Genomic DNA, 23663 nt, shown 5'->3' with positions numbered 1-23663 from the left:
TCTCATGAATAAGACCTGAGTAAAAGCTATTCTGAGAACATAGAATAGCAAGGATGCAGATTATACTGAGGAACAGACAAAGAAGTGACCGTAAAGCTCATTTACAGGAAGATGTGCATTCCTTACATGTTCGAAGATCATCGCCAAAACAGCATACTCATTTACAACATCGCCATCTCTACAGTAGACTTCAAAATAATAACAGTCCAATGTGACTAAGGAGATTAATCCACCTTTTCAGTGTATATTTTTTTTAGAGCTACATGTCAAACAAGTTGCCAGAATGTGCAGTATATCCTCAGAAAACCAACAAGACCCAGCATTCATCATTTACACACTCTGCAGGCTGTGCAATTGAGCAATTTGTTGAAAGAGCTGACTTTACAAACTCAAAACTAGTTCCTACAAACTTTTTCATTTCTAGTATTTACCAATCCTTTGAATCACAAAACTCAGATTTAGTTGGATGACCCAAAGTTGTCGTTTTTTTCCCCCCGAACTGCTTCACATATGTGTGGCATGGAGTCAAGCAACTTATTATTCAATTCCAAGATCCCTTAATAACATTCCACAATTCATTTACATTTCTCGGTTTTGCTTCAGAAACAACATTTTTTGTGTCACCCCCACAAGTTCTCGATTGGATTAAGGTCCGGGGATTGGGCTGGCCACTCCATGACATTAACATTGTCTGTTTGGAAACATGACTTTGCAGGTTTACTGGAGTGTTTGGGGCCTGCAAAGCATTTTGATGGTTGTCTTCCATTTTCTGCCACGTGTTTCTGGTTCTTCTATTGACCAATAAATAATGAGATAACCTATTTTTCTTTAGTTTATTCCAAAATATTATTTTCTCGAATGATGTTCATTAACTGATAGCTCTTGATTAACTGTTAAATGTTTTTTTTTTTTTTTATTGATTCCATTTCAGTTACTTCTTTGGTCCGTAAAATCTTGATCACTATTTTCCAAAGTATGAACAGAGGTTTGCAAATGTCTTATTTTAACTATAAACAAAAGGTAATCACTCTGTTGTCATGAAGGACTATAGAAATCAGAGAATATTTAGTGTTGAGCATCTGAACTCTGAGGATTTGGACGAAGGCTATGAATGATCACCAAAAGTGGTTAATTATTATAAATTATTCATTGTAGATTGATCAATTAATTGTGACACCTCTAATTAAAATTACCTCTTTTTTATTGTTGTCCCGAAGGGAAAAGACAATGTGTCAATTTAGGTGTGGACATAAATCTTTTTCAAGGGACTGACGCTTGAAACTTGATTGAAACGCACAGTCAACTACAGTGGAGGCCATTATTTAAATACACAGTACAGAACTTTTTGGTAACAAAAAAAAATTGTTCTCACGTATGTAAAATGACATAGCAACCAGAGCAAGATAAAGATTTTAAGGATTTTATCAGTAAAGTCTAATGGAAGGTGTCATGATAACCTGCATACCAGTTTTCATACCAATTGGTAGTTCTTTGTACAAATAGTCTAGATGGGGTGTGATTGGGTGGCAAGTTATAAAATTCCCCAAAATTATGGCCAGGATATCAGTTGTCACCTAAATTCAAGAGTTTTGTGTATCTTAAAGCCCCTCATAAGGCAGTCTTGGGCCCGAATAATCAAAAATGCTGGAATTGGATTTGATAATTATATTTGAGAAGACTTCCAAGGTAAACTGATAACACCACTTTTCTCCAGTCTTTTGAACACGTAAAAAGAAAACAAACAACAACAACAACCTGTACTTTGGGCCAGGCCAGGTCTTAGTAGCCCGTCCACTTCCTATTATAGAGAATACAAATTCAGATTCATGGAGGTTGTTAAATCTCAAATGAAATCCCTCCTTTTTAGCCCCTCTCTTGAATATCATCCACTTGAAAAAAAATGAAGCCATTGAGAATGGGGCATGCTCCTTTTCATATTTCTTAAAGGGCAGTGTTTCAAGGTTGTTTCCTCAATCACCAGTAGGATCCAAATAACCTTTTTCCGTCAATGAAAATATGAACGCGAGAGCACTTCTTTTGTTTCAACACGTTATTTGCTATCTGCTGGCGTTAAAGGACCCCGTTTTATTTTATTATTATTTTTTTAATAGGCCATGAAAACAACTGCAGCTACCTGGCTATACACACAATCTCCTCCCCTCTCCGGTCTTGTGGTGTGTGTCACTATCAGAGATGAAAAGATGTAACCATGTTGCTGCCATGTCCTATTTAAGGCTACATGCAGTGCATTACAATACTATTTATGGACAGATGGAGGGAGTGGTTGATACCCTATCAAGGTCATTTTTTTCTGCTTGGATCCAACCGCGATCGCACTGTCCATCTCTATGTTGAAATAAGTGGAGTTTTTCACTGCACATTTATGCATGAGATGAGCAAAATGCAGTATCACAGTATGACAAGTACAGAGTAGTTATCGGTCATAACAAAAATTTAAATGTAAGAGATTTTTTAATGATTGTTGGCATTTTTCTAGGAATGTTCCTTTTAAAATGTGGTGAGGATTCGAATATAAAAGAAAGATTGGACTACTTTTGAGATGTGAGTCCCGTCACTTTTTGCTTTGACTTGCTTTCAAAAATTTGATACGGGTGCCGTATTGTGGCAATGAACTCAACTCATTTCACGGAAAGCAGCCGTTTGGCAGAGAGCGAGCAATTCTTCAAAAAGAGGCTTCGAGCGGTTTAATGCCACTTCAAGTTGAAGTTTGCTGTAAAACTAAACACAAAAAGAAATTTACACATTTTGTATTTCAAACAATCACATAGCTTTCCCTTTAGACTGTTCAATTACCTTAATGCTAACAAACAATGCAAAACACCATTGATTGGCTATGAATAGCATATCTGTGTTGCAGTGTAACCATTGAATACAAGCGGTGGAGCAACACATGTAGACAGCCATAACTATGTTTACAAACACATACTTTTTCATTGATTTTATAAGTTCAAATGTTTTTATGTCTTTAGCTTAGGAAGGACCCCTTTGGCAGTGTCAACGAGGTAAAACTCCATCTCACTGATTGGCTGCGACCAAAATCCAGAAACGCTGATCGGGTAGATTTCATCCACACAAAAACACGTGCAAAGCTACAAACGTGTCAAAGACAAAAAACAAAACAACAACTCTTTGGAGCCAGCCTCCTGCTGTGAGTGGCAGAGAGCTGGGACTTTAAGTGCTCGACCTCACAAGTGTGCTTAAGCCGGTGCTTCCAGCATGCAAATTTCCAGAGAGAACTGGCTAATTGTCATGAACCATCCGTGCCCTTCCCTCTGACCTGCCTCTCCACCATGAACCCCTCCTTGTCACACACCTTAATGGATGAACCACACACCACTCGTTGTGTCTCCCACTCCCTCCTCGTCTTCGACCAGCTCACAAGGATTCCTATTTGATTTGGCCCAGAAATGTTGAATATCCTGAACCGAACAAAGATGAAACGCGTTCCGAGCAGGCACAATATTCATCCAGCCAATGTGTAGTTTTATGATAACACAAGTGAAAGAAGAGACAAATAATAGCAGCGCATCGTTTATCAGATTCGAATATGCAGTGTGCACTGTGATAATTGTGACTGCTTTTGCTTTAGTTCCTTGTTAACTGTCAAACTGCGTTTTAACACCTGTCTTGTGATTCTTTCCACATTCTAAGACTTTCTATTTAAAGGAGGAGGAGGAAGGATGATGCCAGCTGAGTTCTTACCACAAGAGCAAATGAAAGAAAATATCTTGTTTTTTTTTTTTTTTTTTGCAAGAGAATGAACAACGCCTTATCCAATCGCCAGGGATCTTCAGAATAACGTCCCCCAAACAAGTACGCAAGAGTAAATATACGTCAAATTTGTACTGGCTACAAGCAGTATGCCATCAAAGCTCAACAGAAAACCAGAGGTGGGCTAGTGAGTTATAGCCTCAAAATATGGTAACACCCTATTGATTTACTCTTCATAGAAAGTTTTTACAAGTGTTTTTTTTTTTTTTTTTAACTTCAATGACATTGAGATAATTAAATGCATCTTAACCTGAAACACAGTAATGTACAGCGAAAAAAAAAACATCCTTTGCGATGAAACGTGTTAGCAGGTCTGAACCCAACAATACATTGATTCAGGTTATTAGATGCAGTCGGTATGCACGAGATAGGCTTAGATGGAAAAAGATGACACGCTGTGGCGACCCCTAACGGGACAAGCCGAAAGAAAAAGAAGAAGATGCACTCGGGCGCCACAGTGACTCGGCTAGAAAGCGTCGGCCTCACAGTTCTGAGGTCCCAGGTTCAATCACGGACCTGCCTTTGTCGAGTTTACATGTTTACCCCAAGCCTGCGTGGGTTTTCTCCGGGCACTCCGGTTTCTGCCCACATCCCCAAAACATGCAACCTTAATTGGACACTCTAAATTGGCCCTAGGTGTGATTCTGAGTGCGGCTGTTTGTCTCTATGTGACCTGCGATTGGCTGGCAACCAGTTCAGGGTGTCCCCCGCCTCCTGCACGTTGACAGCTGGGATAAGCTACAGCACTCCCGCGACCATTGTGAGGGTAAGCGGCTAAGAAAATGGATGGATATATATACATTCTCTTAACTACAGGCATGACCTAATAAATAACAATATTAAACTTACAAAATCTATTGAAAAACAGACTCACAAATAATTTCACGTGATGTCAAAGGAAACCAGGGTTTCAAACAATGAAATGACTCCAGTCAAAAACCTAAGCTCAAGTTAAATGAGCAAATACGATCAATGTGGGAAGTGATCCGTATATGTAAGTGAACGACAGTCCTGGCATTTTTTGAGACATGGTCTCGATTAGAGAACAGATCACTGTAGAAGAATTTGAATTACAATCTACAAATAGTGAAACTGGTACCAATATATTTATGCACATTGTTCTCTCATTCTTCCATCGAGGGAGGTTGTGGGGTTCTACCGGAAAAATAAAATAAAATGCAGCAGTGGCACAACCACTGTTCCACAAAAACATTAGGGAAAACTTTAGTCTGCCTGATTGAAAATTATAACCTCGCAACAGTCTCCTCAGCCCAATACTTTTGATAGGTAAACGGTGCGCCGCTTACCTCGGCTATTTTCGATTTGCCCTTGAAGGACAGATTTAGTTGCTCTTTAAAAGTTCTGGCAGCCCGAGAATATTTCTGGGCTACTCAGACTGATGATGGCCTCTCTGCTGGCAGGTCCCCTCCCTCTGCCGGTAACAATCAACAAATGAGAATTGCAGGCTTCACCTTGTCAATCAATCCGTCTGTCCAGATACAATTTAAGACATCAGGTTCCTATTAGCACGACGCGCCCATACGTGAGCAACAATGGGCGGCCTGGACTGTGTTGATCGCTAATGTCTGCTTCGATGTTAAGACCGGGGGCTTTTATTTCCATGAATCAATGGTGCACACAGTATGGATACTGATTTGAGGTAATTTCATGGTCCAAGGCACAGCGCACCTGCACCGCTGTTGTCTGTTAAGTCAAATCGCATCACTTCTGTCGCTTCAACGAGAAGAAAAGGCCGTGCAGCTCTGCTCCGCCGCACTGGCACCGTATTTAAAACTACAGCGGAGCAAATGATGTTAAATTATCTCGAGATCACAGTCAACTTCACATTGAGTCATCAAAAGCACTAAATGGGCGCTGTTGAGGAAATAACAGGCACACAAAAAGAAAAAATCCCCCCCTGCACAAGTGTGAAGACCTGCCAAACAAGAGCCCTGACGGTACTCGGATACAATAACAGCCATTGTCGCTTAAAATCATGCAATTGTTCTTTTGGATGGAATCATTTAGGATGGTGAAATAAAACAATCATTTGGTTTTCTTAATGTTTTTAAAAGCAGTAGCCATTAAGATGTCTTGATGAAAAACTAAATGAAGAGATCCTAAGATGACTAACTATTGACACGACGAGGTCTTTTGTGTTGACTATTCGCGAATGCTGCTAATATTTCACTTTCAGGAATCAAAACTAGCAAAGCATCCAGTTTGCCATCTCATAATGAGCCCCTTTATAAAAGTTGCCTAAAATGAACATTCTCAAGGATGAGTAAATATCATCTAAAGTAGCTACTTTCCCTCCTACGTCCTCCTACATGCCAGGGTTGGCGCACCATCAACTTAACCCCTGACTGTGTCACTGTGCGTGGAAGAAACTCTTCAGATCAGAAGTGAATTCTTCACGCTGATCCTGGATAGCGGCTATACGCTACATTTGTCACAGCCTCTTTTTCCCCCCCTTCACATTAACCCAAAGCTGCTTGGTGAGGGAGGCTACGGCTTTGCAAACTCCACATGCGACTGCCACACTTAAAATGTGAGCGTTGCAGCAGAAAGGCGGATGTTTTAACGAGTACACCAGAAACTATTGTATGCGTGTGCTCCATTTTAGTCCAGGTGAATTTCAGAACCTCAGTACCGTGAACATGCATCTGTTTTCTTTCTATACACCTTGGCCTCGTTGGGGTTTTGGGTGAGTTGGAGCCCATCTAATTTGACTTGAGGCAAAAGGCGGCGTACATTCTTGCCTGTTCACCAAACAGTTGCCCTAAACATGTCATTATCCAAGCCGCTTAGTCTCACAAGGGTTGCGGGAAAGCTGGAGCCTATCCCAGCTAGCTTCGGGTGAAAGGCGGACTACACCCTGAACTGGTCGCCAGTCAGTCGCAGGGCAGATAGACACCATCATTGAGCGGGAATCGATCCCACGCTGCCTGCAACAAAGGCAGGCGTGTGTACGACTACACCATCAGTGATCTTGGGCTAAACATACATTCAGAATTCCGATTAATTAAAAAAAAAAAAGTCTCAAGTCAAATATGACTTTGTAGTTTTTACTCCCACCATGCAACAGGACAAACAAGAAGTTAGTATCCCAAACAGGGGACCAGTTTGTCAAGCATCCAAGGATTAGCTTTGTGCCCGTTTGGCTTTTTCTTTGGCTTTTGGAGCACCCAAGCTCACAAAGCCTGTACAAGAAAATCTAGTATAAGTCACATAAAATACAGAAGCAAAAGACTACAGCAAGCAGGTTGTCACAAAATTAAGGTAAGGTGTTTTATTATTTTACTGCAGTATGATAAAGTTCATTTCCCCCCCTTTTTTGCAAGAAACTGTTTGACCTTCGAGCATCAATTTCGATGCCATTTTAGAATTGTTTTTCCTGTTTTATGGAACTGATAATGGAGTGTCTTAGAGGCTGTAACCAAACACAAATGAAAGGTTTGTTGAGGTGCCCAGAGAGGCTTAGCTTGCCATTGGCTGTTGATTCTAGCAATTGTGTTGGCACTCAGCGGGTATTCTCGACAGGATTCTGGTGGATTATTGTCCATTTGGACAGCAGAGTGTCCGCAGCTTGGGGTGACATTCAACTTCATTCAACTTCAGCCGCCCAGCAGCTCAGCAGCCTGTCAGATGTACACAATGTATGCTTTGTGCCATCACTTCCAGGACACAATATGGATTTGAACATCCGCGCAACGGCATGAATGTACATGCTTTAAAATAAATCCTGCTACAGCGAGATGGGCCGGTGGAGTATACTCCAGTGCAATTTGGAGCGGCAGCGAAAAGAGCGGCTCATTTTGCGTTTGATCCCGGTCGGGGTACGTCCATGCTCGCAGGGTGACCGCTGGGGTCCATCTGGCGATGGCTTGAATCAACCCCCACACACATATTTGCACACATATAGATGCACAGCTCATAATAATAAAAATATTTCCGTCAGATATTATTTATTGCATGCGTTTCTGCAATTATTCTACCCTTCAACAACCTCAACTGCAGGTGGCGAAAATGTTATCCGGCCATCACCTGCAAACGACTGATGTTTATTACTTCTTCAAAAGACCTCATACTAGCACATTTCCATTAAATGCTCCGGTGAATGCGGGTTTTGATAAGGCATAACCTTTTATAAATGACACACATCCAGCTTCTTTTGCAGGCGTGGCCTGCAGCGCCACGAGTATAAAACATGGAGAGGCTCAGCAAAAAACCCCGCTCCTGAAATGTCACATCATGGTTAGTAGCCGCCCTTTCGCATGCTTTGAGAAAAATCAAGTGGGCAATGTAAAAGAGGGGAGAATCAAAAAAATGGAAAAAACAAAATCCACCAGGTTTCTGTTAAATGCCTTCATGCTTGGAAACATGCTTCAGGTATTAAATGTTGCTAGGGTACTTGGCAGGTTAAAGGGGAAAAAACAAATTCTAAAAGTAATATATTATTTCCTATATAGACGAAATACAATGTAGTTTCTACTACAGTACATAGAGAAAATGTTGTTGCTAAAATAAATTAATAATCATATGTGCAATTAAGTGTTTCAACCATGTATTTTTTTTTAAATACAGAACATATGCCAACAAATCTACTGTGTTTTTTCTTTTTCCTTTGTGCCTTGCCCATCAATGTTGCAATCGATGGAAAGTACCATATTTTCCACACTATAAGGCGCACTGTTTTATAAGGCGCACCTTCAATGAATGGCCTATTTTACAACTTTTGTATTTACAAGGCGCACCACATTATAAGGCGCCTAGAATAGACGCTACAGTAGAGGTTGGGGTTACGTTATGCATCCATTAGATGGCGCTGCACTAAAGGCTCTGTATTGATCCATATATAAGGCACACCGTCAGCTTTTGAGAAAATAAGACTTTTAGGTGCGCCTTATAGTGCGGAAAATACTGTATGACAATAGGTCCATGGATGATATTTTTAAATTCCATCCATCACTTTTCCACGCTTCTTATCCTCAGAAGGGTCACGGAAGTGCCGGAGCCCATCACAGCTAACTTCGGGCAAAAGGGCTACACCCTGAACTGGTCGGCAGTCAGTTGTAGGGCAGATACCAACACCATCACTGGGAATTGAACCCATCCATCCATCTATTTTCTTCACCGCTTATCCTCACGAGGGTCGCAGGGAGTGCTGGAGCCTATCCCAGCTGTCAACGGGCAGGAGGCGGGGCCCACACTGAAGTGGTTGTCAGCCAATCGCAGGGGGCATAGAGACATTCACACTCACAATCACACCTAGGGGCAATTTAGGGTGTCCAATTAACGTTGCATGTTTTTGGAATGTGGGAGGAAACCGGAGTGCTCGGAGGAAACCCACGCAGGCACAGGGAGAACATGCAAGCTCCACACATGGGGGGCCAGGATCGAACCCGGGTCCTCAAAACTGTGAGGCCCATGCTTTACCAACTGACCCACTGTGCCGCCCAGCTGCACGCTGCATATTTTTTTTTGTCGCATTATATTCCTGTTTATCATCTTTTTTATACTTGTATGACAGATAAAACCTTGAAATGCTACTTTAAAAAATGCTCATATAGTTCCGGTTTTGTGTTCAATCTTGGAGGTTCCACGGTGCATATAAATCCACACAAAATGACATCAATTTGTACAAAATTGGGGTTGTTAAGTAGCCTCATACATTTCAATAGTTGCAAAAGTCACTCATCCATCACTTAGTCACGGTGACAGCAAACGCGTCGCCTCATCTTACGCAATTAGTGAATCAATAACAAAAACACAATTGGCCGTCTAACTATCCTTTCAAGGGGAGTCAAACGATGTGGTTCATCAACATGCCAGAATCCTCAACGAATGCCATTTCTCAGGTAGGGGATGGCATTTGTCAGCCAAGCATCAAAGCTCATTTCCACACAAGGCTGCTGTATCCCCCCCTAATAAGGGGTCTTCACCTGGAAAATCTCCAAAGTATAATATCGCAAATTGGTGTTCCAAAAGGGCATAATCTTTGAGGGGGAAATTGAATGTTCAGGCAGGAGATTTGGTTGTCATTACACATTGGAGTCTGATTTGTCTGGGATGACGGAGTCGAAGCGATCACGTTAGATTATCGCAGACAATGTGAGGCCGGAGAAAGGCTTTGTGATGGCTAATTCTGCTTTTGTCAGTCTGCATAAGACTGACGGGTAGGGTATAGGTATATATTTTGAAGTCACTGTTTCTTCATAACTGCTCAAGTAAATATGATATAAGATAGTGCTGCTCGGTCCAACAACTACATTCACACCAAAATTAAGTTCTTCACATGTATTTATTACTACTACATTACATTGTTTTACATTACAGCTCATGCTTATGTAAGAATAATGGAAAATGCAGAATTACCCAACACACAACCTTTCTTGCACTAAGTCTCATAATATCAATTTTTACGGGATTTTAATTCATTGTCCAAGAGATTCAGAAAAATACTTTCTGAAATGAAATGCTTTCTCCGACCCCGCGCGACTAAGCTGGATTTTGGGGGAATTAAGCGGAAAGAATGAATAGCAGTCAGTCCAATTGTTTTTTTCCTTATTCAAACAATTGAACCGCACATGTAAACACTGACTCGAGATAAATTCTCAGTAGAGTTGGTGTATATTGCAATATAAACTGAAGTAATTATGCGTCTCAGAAAGCTTCCTTCATGGCTGACGTTCATGCCATTTCCCGATATCAGTCTTCAATGTATAAATTAGATAGTCGGGTTTATTTTTCATAAACAGTTACATTGCGGTTGAGTGAATCATTTTATTGCCAAACTTGTCAGTCAGGGCCACACAGACGCATGTTGAAATCATATTTTTGTTGTTGTTGTCAGGAGTTAAAAGTTTCACGATTGATGTGCTGCTTGTCATATAATAGAGGACGATGCACAACAGAGATGATAAGCCACTGCCAATGTGTAGCTAGAATCATAGGTCGTTACTTCCAGGTCAAAGTACATTAAACATAGAGAGGTGACCTTTGGGTGGGGACGGGCTTTCTTGTTGGCTCAGCGGGCTACTCTTGGGTTCGACTATTGTTTACGGATCACATCACGAGGCTTTTTGTTCTTTTCTACAGAGTAGATTTCACGAAAACCATGCTTTGTGATGAAACGCACGTTAAGCCACACCCGGTGTATGTGCTAAATTGGGTGTGAATGAATGTCGACCGAGGAAGGAAAGTGGTTAGGGGTAGCCTGTGCGTGAGTGTTGCCCGTGTTTGTTTGTATGTGTGTGTGTGACTGTGTTCATGAGCCTGCAGACACCTGCTCCTTTCTGCAGTGACGGCTCCCAAAGGGACAAAGGCTCAGCTGCTAATCACTCGGCCCTCCCTGCAGCCCTGGTGGCCAGGACATGCGAGCACGCAAACGCGCGTAGACATACACATACGTGAAGTCTTTAGGCCCCCCCGCACCCCCAGCTGTGTCTCCCAGCATCTCAGTGTTGCCTGCAACAGACACACCACATGCGCTCATATCAAGAGCAAACGTGACATGATTTACGCACGCACATAAGCAAACATGCCACACGTTCACGAGATAAGTTCATAGTCAGTCATAACACGCTCCAATTTGAAATACGCTACAGGGTGCCCTATATCTTATTCAAGTCTTTACAGAACAAAGGATATATACATCGGCTATAATTTTGCCCTTCACTTTTGCTCATCCACCATCCCAACAATTATTAGCACGCAAACCCATTCAAGTTAATAAACTGTGATGGTTTTTTGCCACCACGTCACTCATCGAGCAACACTCGCACAGTTCCATTTCTACGCATTACGAGCAGCTTTTCTCCGCGGCGTCGTTCAGGCGGCTGCACCTGCCTGTGCTTCGGTGACAGCAGCAGGACTGTGGCGCATAAACGAGCTAATTTCCGAGATGCAGCGAACACTGCAATCAAGAAGAAGGGGAAAAGCGACAAGCGGCAGATGGAAGGTGCTAATCATTATTGTGGTATAAAGGGATGACCCCTATCTATTTAGAGGCACGCATTCTTGCTCCTCATTGGCTTCGGCAGAGTGGGGGGCTAAAAAAAAGTGGTACAGCTGAACATCCATCCACTTATTTTTTTTTTTATGTTGAAACAGAGGGTAAAATTATAGTTGCCAAACAAAGCCCGATGTCACATCGAGAACGTCAGCTGCCTGCAGTGGGCAATCAGCGAAGCTTTCTAGAAATGAACAACATTCAGCTGGGAAGCGCGGGATGCTGCAGCATTATAAAACGTGGCCTCCTTGGAAATTACCGGTAAATCTCAGCTGACTGAAATACGGAACAATTTGCAATTCAGATTTTCCTCCCATGCACAATTGGGACTGCATCGTCATTCTTAATATGTCCACACATTTTCAAACATTATGGTTGTGAAATATATCTTGATCATCATATTTAAAATATACCAAACACGCATACACACTGAACATTTTCAGGTTTTTGGTCACTAATAGTCAACTTTTCTCTTTTTACTTTGAATTTCAAATGAAGCAGTGTAATATCTGTTCACGAACACGAAACTATCACGTACAATTTATGTTTGTAGCTGCTTAAGCGTCATATTGCCTGTAGCTATTGCAAAGTTGAAGAATGTGATGCAGCGTGCGGAGATTCTAACGATAAATCGAGCAGAATTTTTCAGCGCATTTGTCTAATGTATGCAAATGATCTCCCTAAGCTTAATGAAGGTGCCATTAATCACGATGGTTTGCTTTAAACAGAGTAGTCATGCAAGCACGCGCACACAGCACGCAAACCCACACACACACACACACACACACACACACACACACAATGCAAATATGCAAAAATCATAACCACAGAGTTTGGCATAGCAAGTAACAAGGTGTGAAGAATAGCTATCCATTATAAAGTTGTTAAGCCCCTCGTCTAATCAAATTTATAATCAGTTGAATTAAATTAAAAGTGATTTTTTTTTCTTCTAACTTGGTGCTCTTCTGCCTTATATTCAGTTTTTCCAGCTCCCCCGTGCCGAAATGAGGCATCAAATCTGTAAACATGCCAATCATTCCTGGAGGAGAAAAAAAAAATACTTAGACTAGTTTCAACAAATAATTTATGGGCCAGCAGCTTCATGCAAACAGCAGATAACACAGCGAGTCTTAATGGGCATTTTGGACAACAAAAACCCGGAGACAGATGGCTTTGAACTATTGTAAGAATGCAGAGAGAGAAGTGGTGGTGGTGGTGGTGGGGGGGAGGGAATGAAAACACTTTTGAAGCCCAACTCCACATAGATGTATTTCACCGCTTATCCTCGGCACGCATTTGCATAGAGTTCGCCGAAAACCCCCTTGGGTATCGTCAGCAGCATGACAGTGGGTTATGAAAGCTTCCAGGAAGCTTTTGGGTGTGGATCTGAGCCAGTTTGAAGCGGAAGCAAACCAACGGAGCTCCCATCGCTTCATGTTGCCTTAATGGAGCAAGTCGGGATTTTCTTACAATGTTTTTGCTTAAATGGTCTGGGTTTTCTGATGCCCTCCCCCCCCCTTTCCCACCGAGAATGTCATCGAAACGTTGACATCAATGGAAATAATTCTGTGCGTCTTCAGCGGTCCCAACAATGATGATCGAGTCATTTGAAACAAGATCATCCCCCTCCAAGCTAGTGTGAAAATCTAATTTTTATGTCATGTATAATGCCAATTCGAATTCATCACTTCCCCGCCTAATTTGATTTTTAGTGGTAAACACTGTAGAGCAGTACAAATTACACAACAATGAATTATTTTAGCCATGCAGACACACTGCACTACACATGCATGTCGTACACACACGCACGCACAAACACCTCAAATTCCCTTGACAACAGTCTGTCTAGCGCAGAATAAAGAAAGAGTAGGCGTAGGGTAATTGAACAAACACAACAATGTAAATATTTACTAATACCATCCATTGAGAATACCGACTGATTTGTACAATTGATTTGTTCTCTTTCTGCCCTTTTGCACCCTTTCTCACCCACACAAACAGCTCCACCCCCCCCCAACCCTGCTTCTTTACCATCGTATTACAACGCACGCCTGTGTTCATTTAAAGGATGGAGACTTATACATATGGAGATACAGTGCTCTGTCTATATCCTCTTACCAGGGATGACCTGTAGCCCGTCTGGGCGGGCGATGACGGGAGATCCCTGGGAAATAGCGGCGAGTGCGACTCGGGGACGGAGCCCACACCACTGGCTGCTAGCCCCGAGAGCTGCCCGTACCTCGCCATCATCTTGAGATGCTGCTCACAGAACACACACACGCTCACGCATTGACGTGGGAGGAGAAGGGAGGAGAAGAAGGGAAGGGAAAGGGGGGGGCGGGGGGGACAGATAACAGCAGGTAGGAAGGACGATGATGAATATTAAAAGGACAGACGGAGTGTGAATGAAGAAGGAAGCGATAGAGAGAAGGAGGGGATTAGGGAACATTTTTTTTTGCTCTCACACAAAAGCACGTGAACACACAAGCTCTCAAACTTACAAGCATAAGAAGGCACAATTTTAGCCCCAATCGCACAAGCAAGGCTAGGTTGGATCGGTATGATGGCTACCTTGTTACGATGGAGTGATGCAAAGTATGGGCACGAGCTCTCCATTTACTATCACAGCAGAGCAGCTGCTTGTTCTCCATATGACCATACATGAAAATGTGCGGCTATTATCAAAATCGGTCTTGTGGCTACGAGCACACAGAAGTGCACAGACATGCACACAAACTGACACACACACACACATGACAGGATGGCTGGCAGCAGAAAGGTGAGGCGTGGAGGAGGAGGAGAGGAAGAAAAAAAAAAGGTCTTTACCTCATTGCTCAGCAAAGCAGCGTTGAGTGTTCGGCTTATTTCAAACATGTTCAAATTCAGTGTTTTTTTTTTCTGTCCTTTAAGTGTCAGTTTCTCCTCAGTTCTTTCCTCCCCTTTTCTTTGCTAACGATGGGAGTAGTCAGTCCCAGACAGAAAAAAATAAGGAAAAAAAAAATCAAGTAATAAAAAAAAAAAAACAAGCTGAAAAAATACGGAAGTGTCACTTTTAGTCCTTTATTTTCCTCTCTCTCTTTTTTTTAAAACTCTCTCCTGTCTTTCAGATGCGCCCCGCTGGCTGTCGCTGCAATAATGTTTCTGTCCAGGATCCCCCGCACACGTCTTGAGTCAATATTTCTCTTTCTTCTTCTTTTTTTTTTTCTTTAAATCTCCCAGGAGTCAGCACATTAAAATGGGAAGTCTGTAGGTCGGCTTGGCGGGCTGGCGTGCTGCCTTATCTTTCCCCCGCACACTGGCTCACACAATACGCTCCGATCCTCAAACTGCTCGCTAGCAGATTAGCTGTCCCAAAACATAGCACTTAGTTTAAACTCCCCTCCCTATTGCGCTCTCTCTCCCCTCTCCCAGTATCGTCGCTTTTTGCATTCCCGCCCTCTTTTCCTCCCTGCATCTCTCTCTCTCTCTCTCTCTCTCTCTCTCTCTCTCTAACCCCCCCCGCAACTCACAAAATGATGCAGCTTCAGTTCACGTCTGCTACCACAAGGTGGAAAGACTGTTCTAGCACCATGGACAGCGTCGCCGACTTCCTCCGCATGCCACTCCTATATGTTTTTCTCCTCTTTTCTTATGTGTCTGATACATGGCAAGGGAACATTTGCACTTATGGAAGCACTCCCTTATGGACCATGAAAACACAGGGCAGGGATAAAAGGATTGGTTTGTAGTGTGAGGACTACATTTTTTCCACAGTGTTATCTAATTAAGGAAACTGGATTCAAATGTGGAAAAGGGATTATGCAAGATCCTTGGCAGCGGAAAGCGTTTGGCATGTGTTTTGATGATATGAAAGGTAGAGGAAATTGAAAGAAAGGGAAGGCTACCTTTGAGGGGCGAGCAGACGAACACAAGCGAGGGATGGGCTGATGTGTGCATCAAGGTCAGGTGGCCGTCCTCTTCCTCAGCAGGGTGTGGCACGGCCATGACAAAGCAGCCAGTCACAGGAGAGTCTAACTGTGAAACAAACAAGAAATGTCAAAACACGGGCCAGAGCCAAGAATGTGACTCGGAATATTTGTACTTTGACGAGGTGTACTGCATTTGTATCTAATAGGGATAATGTTGCTGAAATAAAAGCCGGCGTTTTACCATAAATATGCTTAATGGGGGTCATGCAGCTGGAGTAATTGGAGCTATCAGCTTCTGTAACACTAATGTCAGTGGTGTGATACAAGTAGCTTTGTAATTACAGCCGATGATTTTCTCCCCGTGCTTGGAATTCTAGTTTTGCCATCAAGGAATCGAACTGGCAAGACCGGGCCAGTTAATAGTGTTTTATTGACACTGGAACCATCAGGTGAGATTGACAGCATCCAATAAGGGTGAAACAATTTTACATTGTAGCTACATCAGCATTAAATATTGATACTACTGTCAAGACTTTTTGTTTTAGGTATTGTATTTTCTGCACTGCATTATAAGGTGCACATTCAATGAATGGCCCATTTCAAGACTTTTTTTTCCATATAAAAGGCGCGCTGCATTATAAGGCGCATAGAATCGACGCTACAGTAGAGGCTGGGGTTACGTTATGCATCCAGTAGACGGACGACCTGCACTAAAGGCTCAATATTGATACATATATAAGGCGCACCGTCGGCTTTTGAGAAAATGAAAGGATTTTAGGTGCTCCTTAAAGTGCGGAAAATGCAGTACATTAACATATGTCTTATCAAAAAATGTATTTTGGTGGTTTCATTTCCCACCAGTATATGACATATTTGGTGAATTTTTTAATGCCATGTCTAAGTGATATGTAGCAGGTTGTTCAATTCCTTTGTTTTGGCTGTAATTGTCAGGATGGAACAGCTGTAGAGCGTCCTGGCTCAGCCTGTGTGGTGTTTTCATGTTCTCCCCGTGCATGTGTAGGTTTTCTCTGGGCACTCCGGTTTTCTTCCACATCCGAAAAACATGCATTCATTCAAGACTCTAAATTCCCCTGCGATTGGCTAGCAACCAGTTCAGGGTGTACCGCGCCTCCTGCCCGATGACAGCGAAATTGGCTCCAGCACTCCCGTGACCCTCGTGAGGATAAGCGGCTCAGAAAACAGATGGATGGATGGTGGATCGTGATTCTGGTGTGATTGTTGGTGAACTGCTGTGACACAGTATTACAAAGTACTCAGATTTCCACTACTTGAGGTTAAAAACAATGCTTCCAGGGACAGCTGAAGTGTGATGGGCTATCTACAAGGGTAAAAAAGTAAATGTACAGTAGTGGTCGTACTTGTAAATGTACAGTATGTTCAAAAACACAAAATGAATGTATCATCAAACACACCGTCTTGCTCTCATACGGTCTTGGCTTCATCTTATATCTCTCGTCTAAGAAAAGGGCTGCCGGCCACATCCCTGTTCCGCAAAGCTGGTGGTCTCTGGGGGATGAGTGGCCCAGCGGTAGGAGGGAGGAGTAGGGGGGTGAGCTGTCAGATGAATCATCAAGAGTGAGGCTTGATTCCTCAGTCAGCTGCCTCTCAAGCCTTCCTCTCTGACCCTGCCTCACTCCCCTGAGCTCTGTGATTGCTGTCACCATAGTGATTCTTTGTGTACTGATGGCTGGTTCCTCCTGAGCCACAAACCCTCCCCCCTCGTTCCCGTGCCCTCATAAGCACCCAACTTGCAACCACTTGTGCCTTGTATTGATTTCTACATGACTACCTCCTTCACTAATAATAACCTTCACGTGAACACATTAATAAGCCAAGAAAAGGAACTAGTAGCATTATCCAAACCTTCGCTCACCAATCATCTATATAAGCGCCACGAGTGAATACAGTGAAAACCTGCTGATTTGTAGATACAACATTGGCACAGTCACCTACTCAAACACTTTGCCCCAGAACCTCAAAAATCAAGTATTTATTCGTACTTTGCTCCTAGCTAGCTCTGGCCACCGGTTAATAGCGAAAAGCCAAGACTAAAAGGATTGAGAGGCAGCCAAGCCAGGAAAAGGAGGCAAGTAAACTTCTCAAGATAATGCAGAGAAAGGTCCAGATTGTTATTGGCGATGGTGGACACTAACTGATGATTAGCAGTTAATGGCTAGCTGAACTGCTGAGGAGTAAGTGCAGAAGTGAAGACAAGGATCGCTTGCGATACATATACTTCAAAAAAGGTTATCTCAGACAAGAACATATTAAAAAGGCTTCGCTGTATACCGACACGACTCAAGTAATTAAATAAAGTTGGGGAGGGGCTTAGCCTTAGCAGCATGAAACTTTATTACAAGAATTGAATCAGTGGCAGCTGGTCAGTAGAGGGCACTAGGGTGCTGTGCCGCCACTCAGCCAAGTCACTTTGAATTAAACAAAAATGTAACTATGAAAATAAAATATTTTGAAATCAGAGATGCAAACACCAAAGGCATTAAAAAGTTGACAAAAAAAATAAGAAAAAAGATTGTCAGGGGGTATTGGGGAGATCTGTCGTGCCCCAAACATGATTTTGACTAATATCTCACTAAGAAAGCAAATCAAAATTTTAAAATATGATGCAAAATTTGTCAGTGATAATATCCCAGAAGGGATTCTGATGATATTCTCATACGGTCTCAAAAGGTCTGGTTTATCCTCCACTTCTAGAAGAGAGTTAAAATCGCCATATTTCATGTTTCTTCAGCTTCAAATATTTCATTGAGACAGATAATATCTGTAAATATACGAAGCACACGTGAGCAATCAAGTGATTCGATAAGCATATAAAAATTCTGCATTCTCCTGAGATATAATTAAAATGCGAGAGACCAGAGAGCACACTTCGCATCTCTTTCATGTGATTGTGTATCTTAACGGTGAATGTTGAGTACATTATTTTTGCACTTTGTAGACATCCTGAGAGGAATATGCTACATTTAAAGTGTACAGTACCACGGGCAGAGAGCTGAGCCCTTATTATTGAACCGGTTTCTATTTTTACTTCTGATGGGGACTTCAGGACTTGGCCATGATGTTCGGATTAGAGACGGTGGCACTGAAGAAACAACAGGAAGCAGATCTTGGAGGTAGCAGAAATGAAGATCTTGGGGTTCTCGCTCCGAGTGAGCAGGTTGGATAGGATTAGAAATGAGATCATTAGAGGGTCAGCCAAAGTTGGAAATTTTGGAGACAAGGTTAGAGAGAGCAGACTTCGATGGTTTAGAGATGTCCAGAAGCGTGAGTATATTGGTAGAAGGGTTGCTGAGGATGGAGCTGCCAGGCAAAAGAGCGAGACCAAAGAAAAGGTTGATGGACATGTACGAGGACAGCAGAACAGCGATGAGATGTGCTGTCGGTGTGTCATAAGAATTTAAGATGGAGGTGGATGTGCATCAGGAATCCGCCCTGAGACCCTTCCTGTTTGCGGTAGTAATGGATAGGCTGACAGATGAGGTTAGACTGGACCATGATGTTTGCAAATGATATTGTGATCGGCAGTGAACGCAGGGAGCAGGTGGAGGAACAATTAGACAGATGGAGGCACACACTGGAAAGGAGAGGAATGAAGATTAGCCAAAGTAAAACAGAGTATATGTGCGTAAATGAGAGGGGCGTTGGGGGAAGAGTGAAGGTCCAGGGAAAAGAGATGGCAAGGGCGGACGACTTCAAATGCTTGGGGTCAACAATACAGAGCAATGGAGAGTGTGGTAAGGGAGTGAACAAACGGGTCCAAGCGGGTGGAACAGTTGGCGGAAGGTGTCTGGTGTTCTATGTGACAGAAGAGTCTCCGCTAGGATGAAGGGCAAAGTCAAAGAAAAGGTTGATGGATGTGGTGAGGGAGGACATGAAGACTGTGGGTGTTAGTGAGGAAGATGCACGAGCTTGGATGGAAAAAGATGACACTGTGGCGACCCCTAATCGGGACAAGCCATAAGGAAAAGAAGAAGAAGATGGGGACTTCACCTAGCTGATATAGTAATTTAAATTTTAGATGATTGTAATGGATTATATTTACCACTATTCAAAATGATTTTTTTACAGTGGAGTTGCAAGTACATTATAATTTTACACAGTAAAGCATTATTTACAGACTGATGGACATAGACAACCACAACACTCAAGATTTGTTTTACATGGCTGGCTGAGCTCTCTGCACTGTAAGTACTGAGTGACATTGACTTTATATAACTGTTAAAACAACGCTAATGGTGACCAAATACTTTTCCAGGACACTGCCTTTCTCCTCCTGATAACAGACGCAACATTGACGTATTAAAGCTACTTGGCACGGAGCGCTGCGTTATGCATACTCATATACAGTACGTTGTTCTCCAATATGAGTTTCGGCCACGATATCGAGCTACAGTCGGGATCTCAAGAGTCACCTTATCTGCCGCAGACAAGTCAGGATATTATGGTAAACTCAAGAACCCCGATGGCGTCCTGATATTCAATAAGAGCAGAGAAACAACAGAAACATGCAGCATATTTAATGTATTCTCCTCATGCGCCATAATTCAATTTCAATATCCCTCTTGTGAAATGAGTGACTGTGCCAGCGTAGAGCCCCTTTAATTGGCACAGAGTTAAAACAATGACACAGCATAGAGGACGGTCATTCAATTCATTTTTTTTTTTTTTTAATAGAACTTTTCACGCCAGCTCTGTATTCTCATCCTCTCATCTGAGAAGCAATCAGTCCCACCTATCGGCTCAGTGGCTTGTTGACGCAGGTCATCGAATACAGAACACACATACAAATACACAAATATATCGCTGCCATTACTGTGGTCATATTCCTTTGGTCCAGTTACACAGGCTGAAAATTAGCAACAGCCCGCGTGCCTCTTTGCTGTGGGAGTTGTATGCCTCCTCATTTGATGTACTTAATCAGGTGCAGCCTTTGTAAAGGAAAGGAACGGGAGACCAGGCCTGATTGGCCTTGATGACATCTATGCGCCAATTGCTTAGAAAACCACCGGCTTTAATCAATCTTCAAGATGACTAAGAAGCTCTGGCTACGGCCTGCGGTGATTGGCTCGCTTTGAAAATACCATTAAAAATGCAGGTGTGGCAGCAATAAAATGGAGGACGGAGGAGTAACGTGAATGTAAAAGCAGTGCAAAATGGAAGTAATGCCTCTTTACTTGAAGGTGCAACTCGATATTCTACTCCCGTTCGTGGGCAGGGTGGCAATTTTTTTGCCTTATTGAGATAAAAATCTCCGAAGAGGCCACAATCAAGGAACTAACACTTCTTTTTCGTTTATGGTTAAGGTAAAGGCAAAAAAAATGGTGTACTCTCTCGGGCAGTAAAACTGGGACGGGTATGTTATCAGTTCTGTGAAGTGGTACATACTAGAGGTATGTTTATTAATTCTTATTCTAGAACGACACTTACCCGTTAATAATACTGATGGATTAGCATTTTGAAGACAAACTTGGTTGCATTCTCTTGGACAACGCTCCATGTGTACTAGAGGCAGCCATGTTGGGTTAGGAAGGATAGGGAAATAACTCCGTGGTGACTTTGATTTATGAGTTTATCCTCTCCTAATACCTAATTATGGCTTCAGATTAAAACAGTTAAATATTTTGATATACTGAAGGCTATAATGCGTGAAAATTATGATGTCCCAAAAATGGGACGCTGCCCACGAATGGGTTAAGTCTGCAACATGAGACTTGAACGTAATGTCGAATTGGTATTTTACATTTGAAATAAGGCAGAAGAGTGGAACAGAGGTTAGCATTTCTGTCTTGCCGTTCTGAGATTGAAATTCAGCCTCAAGAGTCAAAACACTGGGAGTCTCCTTTCCTTTTGCCCTGCCCCGTTGCTGTGGCAACAAACGGAGAGCGTCGGCCGCTCTGTGCAAGAATGGAAAGGAAGATGGAGAACCCTGCGAAAGACTCCGACACCAGTGTGTGAATATTATCCAACTTACCTACTTCGCTGTCTTGGTTGCAGCTGTTTTCCCCAAAACAGAGGTGCTCGCGGGCGACCGCGATCCTATACGCGTTTGCTCATCGCGGCACAGAAACGTGCTAAACCTTTTTTGAGCTAGCAGGCGCACGGATGTAAACAAGAGTGATGTCACCTCGCATGCTGGAAGCTAGTTTTGCTGATATCCACGCTAGCCGCGATAAAGTTGGCGAGAGCACACCACCGCGGGGTGGAGATTGGCGTACATTCTGTTTTTAAATAGATATTCGCGTCCCCGGAGCAGGTTTGTTGGTCGTGGGATAGCCCAAGCTAGGTTAGCTGATACCTTAATTAGCTCGGCGTTGAACGCGTTGGACTTGTTGCTAGGCAGATTTTCGCCTGACATCATGTTGTTCATACACGCGTGTTTTAACCGTTGGCAACCCTGAGCCAGTTTGACTTTAATTAAAATAAGTGCTGACTTCTCAGTTCTCTTGTGGTCGGAAATATTCATTTAGGTTTGATATAACCGTCATTTCCCACAACGCTGTTTAAATGAAAAGTTCATCATAATCGTCATCATTATTATATATTTGTTTATTTCGACAGCACTTACGTCAAAGTGCAGTACATATGAGTAAAAAGAATTACAGGAACAACCCCGACATTAAGCCGGTGAAGGCAGGTCAATACTGAGGTAATATATGGTCATACCTTTATATAATCATATAATTTTGATAACCTAGTTAAAACCAGAGCTACTGTAATTTGGACTAGCTGCAGACTTCAAAAATATGTTTTGAGGCAAACCTGATGAGAGAGCATTGTACCATTCCATCTTGTCAAAAAATGTTGTTTTATTTACATAATCCCAGTCACGCTGGTGTGGAGGTTGCATCTTCTCCCCGTGCCTGTGTGGGTTTTCTCCAGTTTCCTTTCACATCCCAAAAACATGCACGATAGGTTGATTGAAGGCTGTAAATTGCCCGTAGGTCAGAACGTGAGTGTGAGGTTTTATTTTTGTTTCTATGTGCCTAGAGATTGGCTGTTGAGTAGTTCAAGGTATACCCCGCCTCTTGGAATAGGCTCCAGCATTCCAGCGACCCCAGTGAGGATGAGCGGTCCAGAAAAATGCCAGTCAAAAGTTTTAGAATTTCACCTTTTTTATATAGTATATTTTGGGGGTGAAGAGTCAAGCAGTTTGAATTCAATAAATACGATCGGTGAAATGCAAGAGGTACAAACAAAAAAGAAGAAACCCTAACTAAAATAAACGAACCAAAACTGAAAAATAACATAACTTTCAGATTTATGGAGAAAGGTACAGTCTCCAGAGTTTAACACCCATTGAGTTGGTTTAAAATGAATGGGGGTAAAAGGCTAAAAGCAAAACAACCATGAGTTTGTTAGGCTGCCATAGCTACCCAAGCTATCAACTTTGAGTCAAAGTTTCGTCATAAATAAATTCGATCATTTAATTTGTAACTTGAATTATTTTATGGTTTTATTTGACAGTACAATAAGACAAATAACGACACAAATTTCAATAAAAATAAAAAAGGACAATTGGGGTGTTGTGAAAGCAACAGTTCCATAGAAGACAATACAAAATTATTCTACATTATGCACATGAAATACAATTTTTTTTTTCTTTGCACAAAAAATACAGTAGTTTCTTTTTTTTTTTCACATAAACTGATCAGTGAGGCGGCACGGTGGATCAGTTGGTAAAGCGCTGGCCTCACAGTTCAGAGGTCTCAGGTTCAATCCCGGACTCACCTGTATGAAGTGTGTATGTTCTCCTCTGTGCCTGCGTGGGTTTTCTCCGGGTACTCTGGTTTCCTCCCACATCCCAAAAACATGGAACGTTAATTGGACAGTAAATTTCCCCTAAGTGTGATTGTGAGTGTGGTTGTTTGTCCCGATGTGCCCTGCGATTGGGTGGCAAACAGTTCAGGGTG

General features: G+C 42.4%; 2 protein-coding genes across 9 annotated transcripts in view; one reads left to right on the top strand and one right to left on the bottom strand.

Moving 5' to 3' along the window:
* Positions 1-22187, bottom strand: part of elavl4 (ELAV like neuron-specific RNA binding protein 4) — a 122571-nt gene extending 100384 nt beyond the window's left edge. For 2 of the 6 annotated variants that reach the window (XM_061824326.1, XM_061824327.1), the window contains exons 1-2: positions 14633-15232; positions 13925-14065 (exon numbers count right to left, since the gene is read on the bottom strand). In XM_061824326.1, the coding sequence (XP_061680310.1) occupies positions 13925-14065; positions 14633-14680 (189 nt within the window). In that variant the 5' untranslated portion in view covers positions 14681-15232. Of the gene's footprint in view, positions 1-13924; positions 14066-14632; positions 15233-15690; positions 15821-21724; positions 21864-22048 lie in introns of those variants that run through there. The other 4 variants (XM_061824329.1, XM_061824328.1, XM_061824331.1 and 1 more) reach the window with 4 other exon arrangements.
* LOC133503111 (BEN domain-containing protein 5-like) overlaps positions 20900-23663 on the top strand; it is a 278787-nt gene continuing 276023 nt past the window's right edge. The window contains exon 1 of one of the 3 annotated variants that reach the window (XM_061824322.1): positions 20900-21056. Coding sequence is in view for 1 of the 3 variants with exons in the window: in XM_061824321.1 (XP_061680305.1) it covers positions 21658-21700 (43 nt within the window). In the remaining 2 variants the exon portion in view is untranslated. Of the gene's footprint in view, positions 21057-21529; positions 21701-22226; positions 22400-23663 lie in introns of those variants that run through there. The other 2 variants (XM_061824321.1, XM_061824323.1) reach the window with 2 other exon arrangements.

The sequence above is a fragment of the Syngnathoides biaculeatus genome, chromosome 7 (genome assembly GCF_019802595.1).
Source record: "Syngnathoides biaculeatus isolate LvHL_M chromosome 7, ASM1980259v1, whole genome shotgun sequence".
Classification (NCBI taxonomy): Eukaryota; Metazoa; Chordata; class Actinopteri; order Syngnathiformes; family Syngnathidae; genus Syngnathoides; species Syngnathoides biaculeatus.
This window is presented reverse-complemented; position numbering and strand designations above follow the sequence as displayed.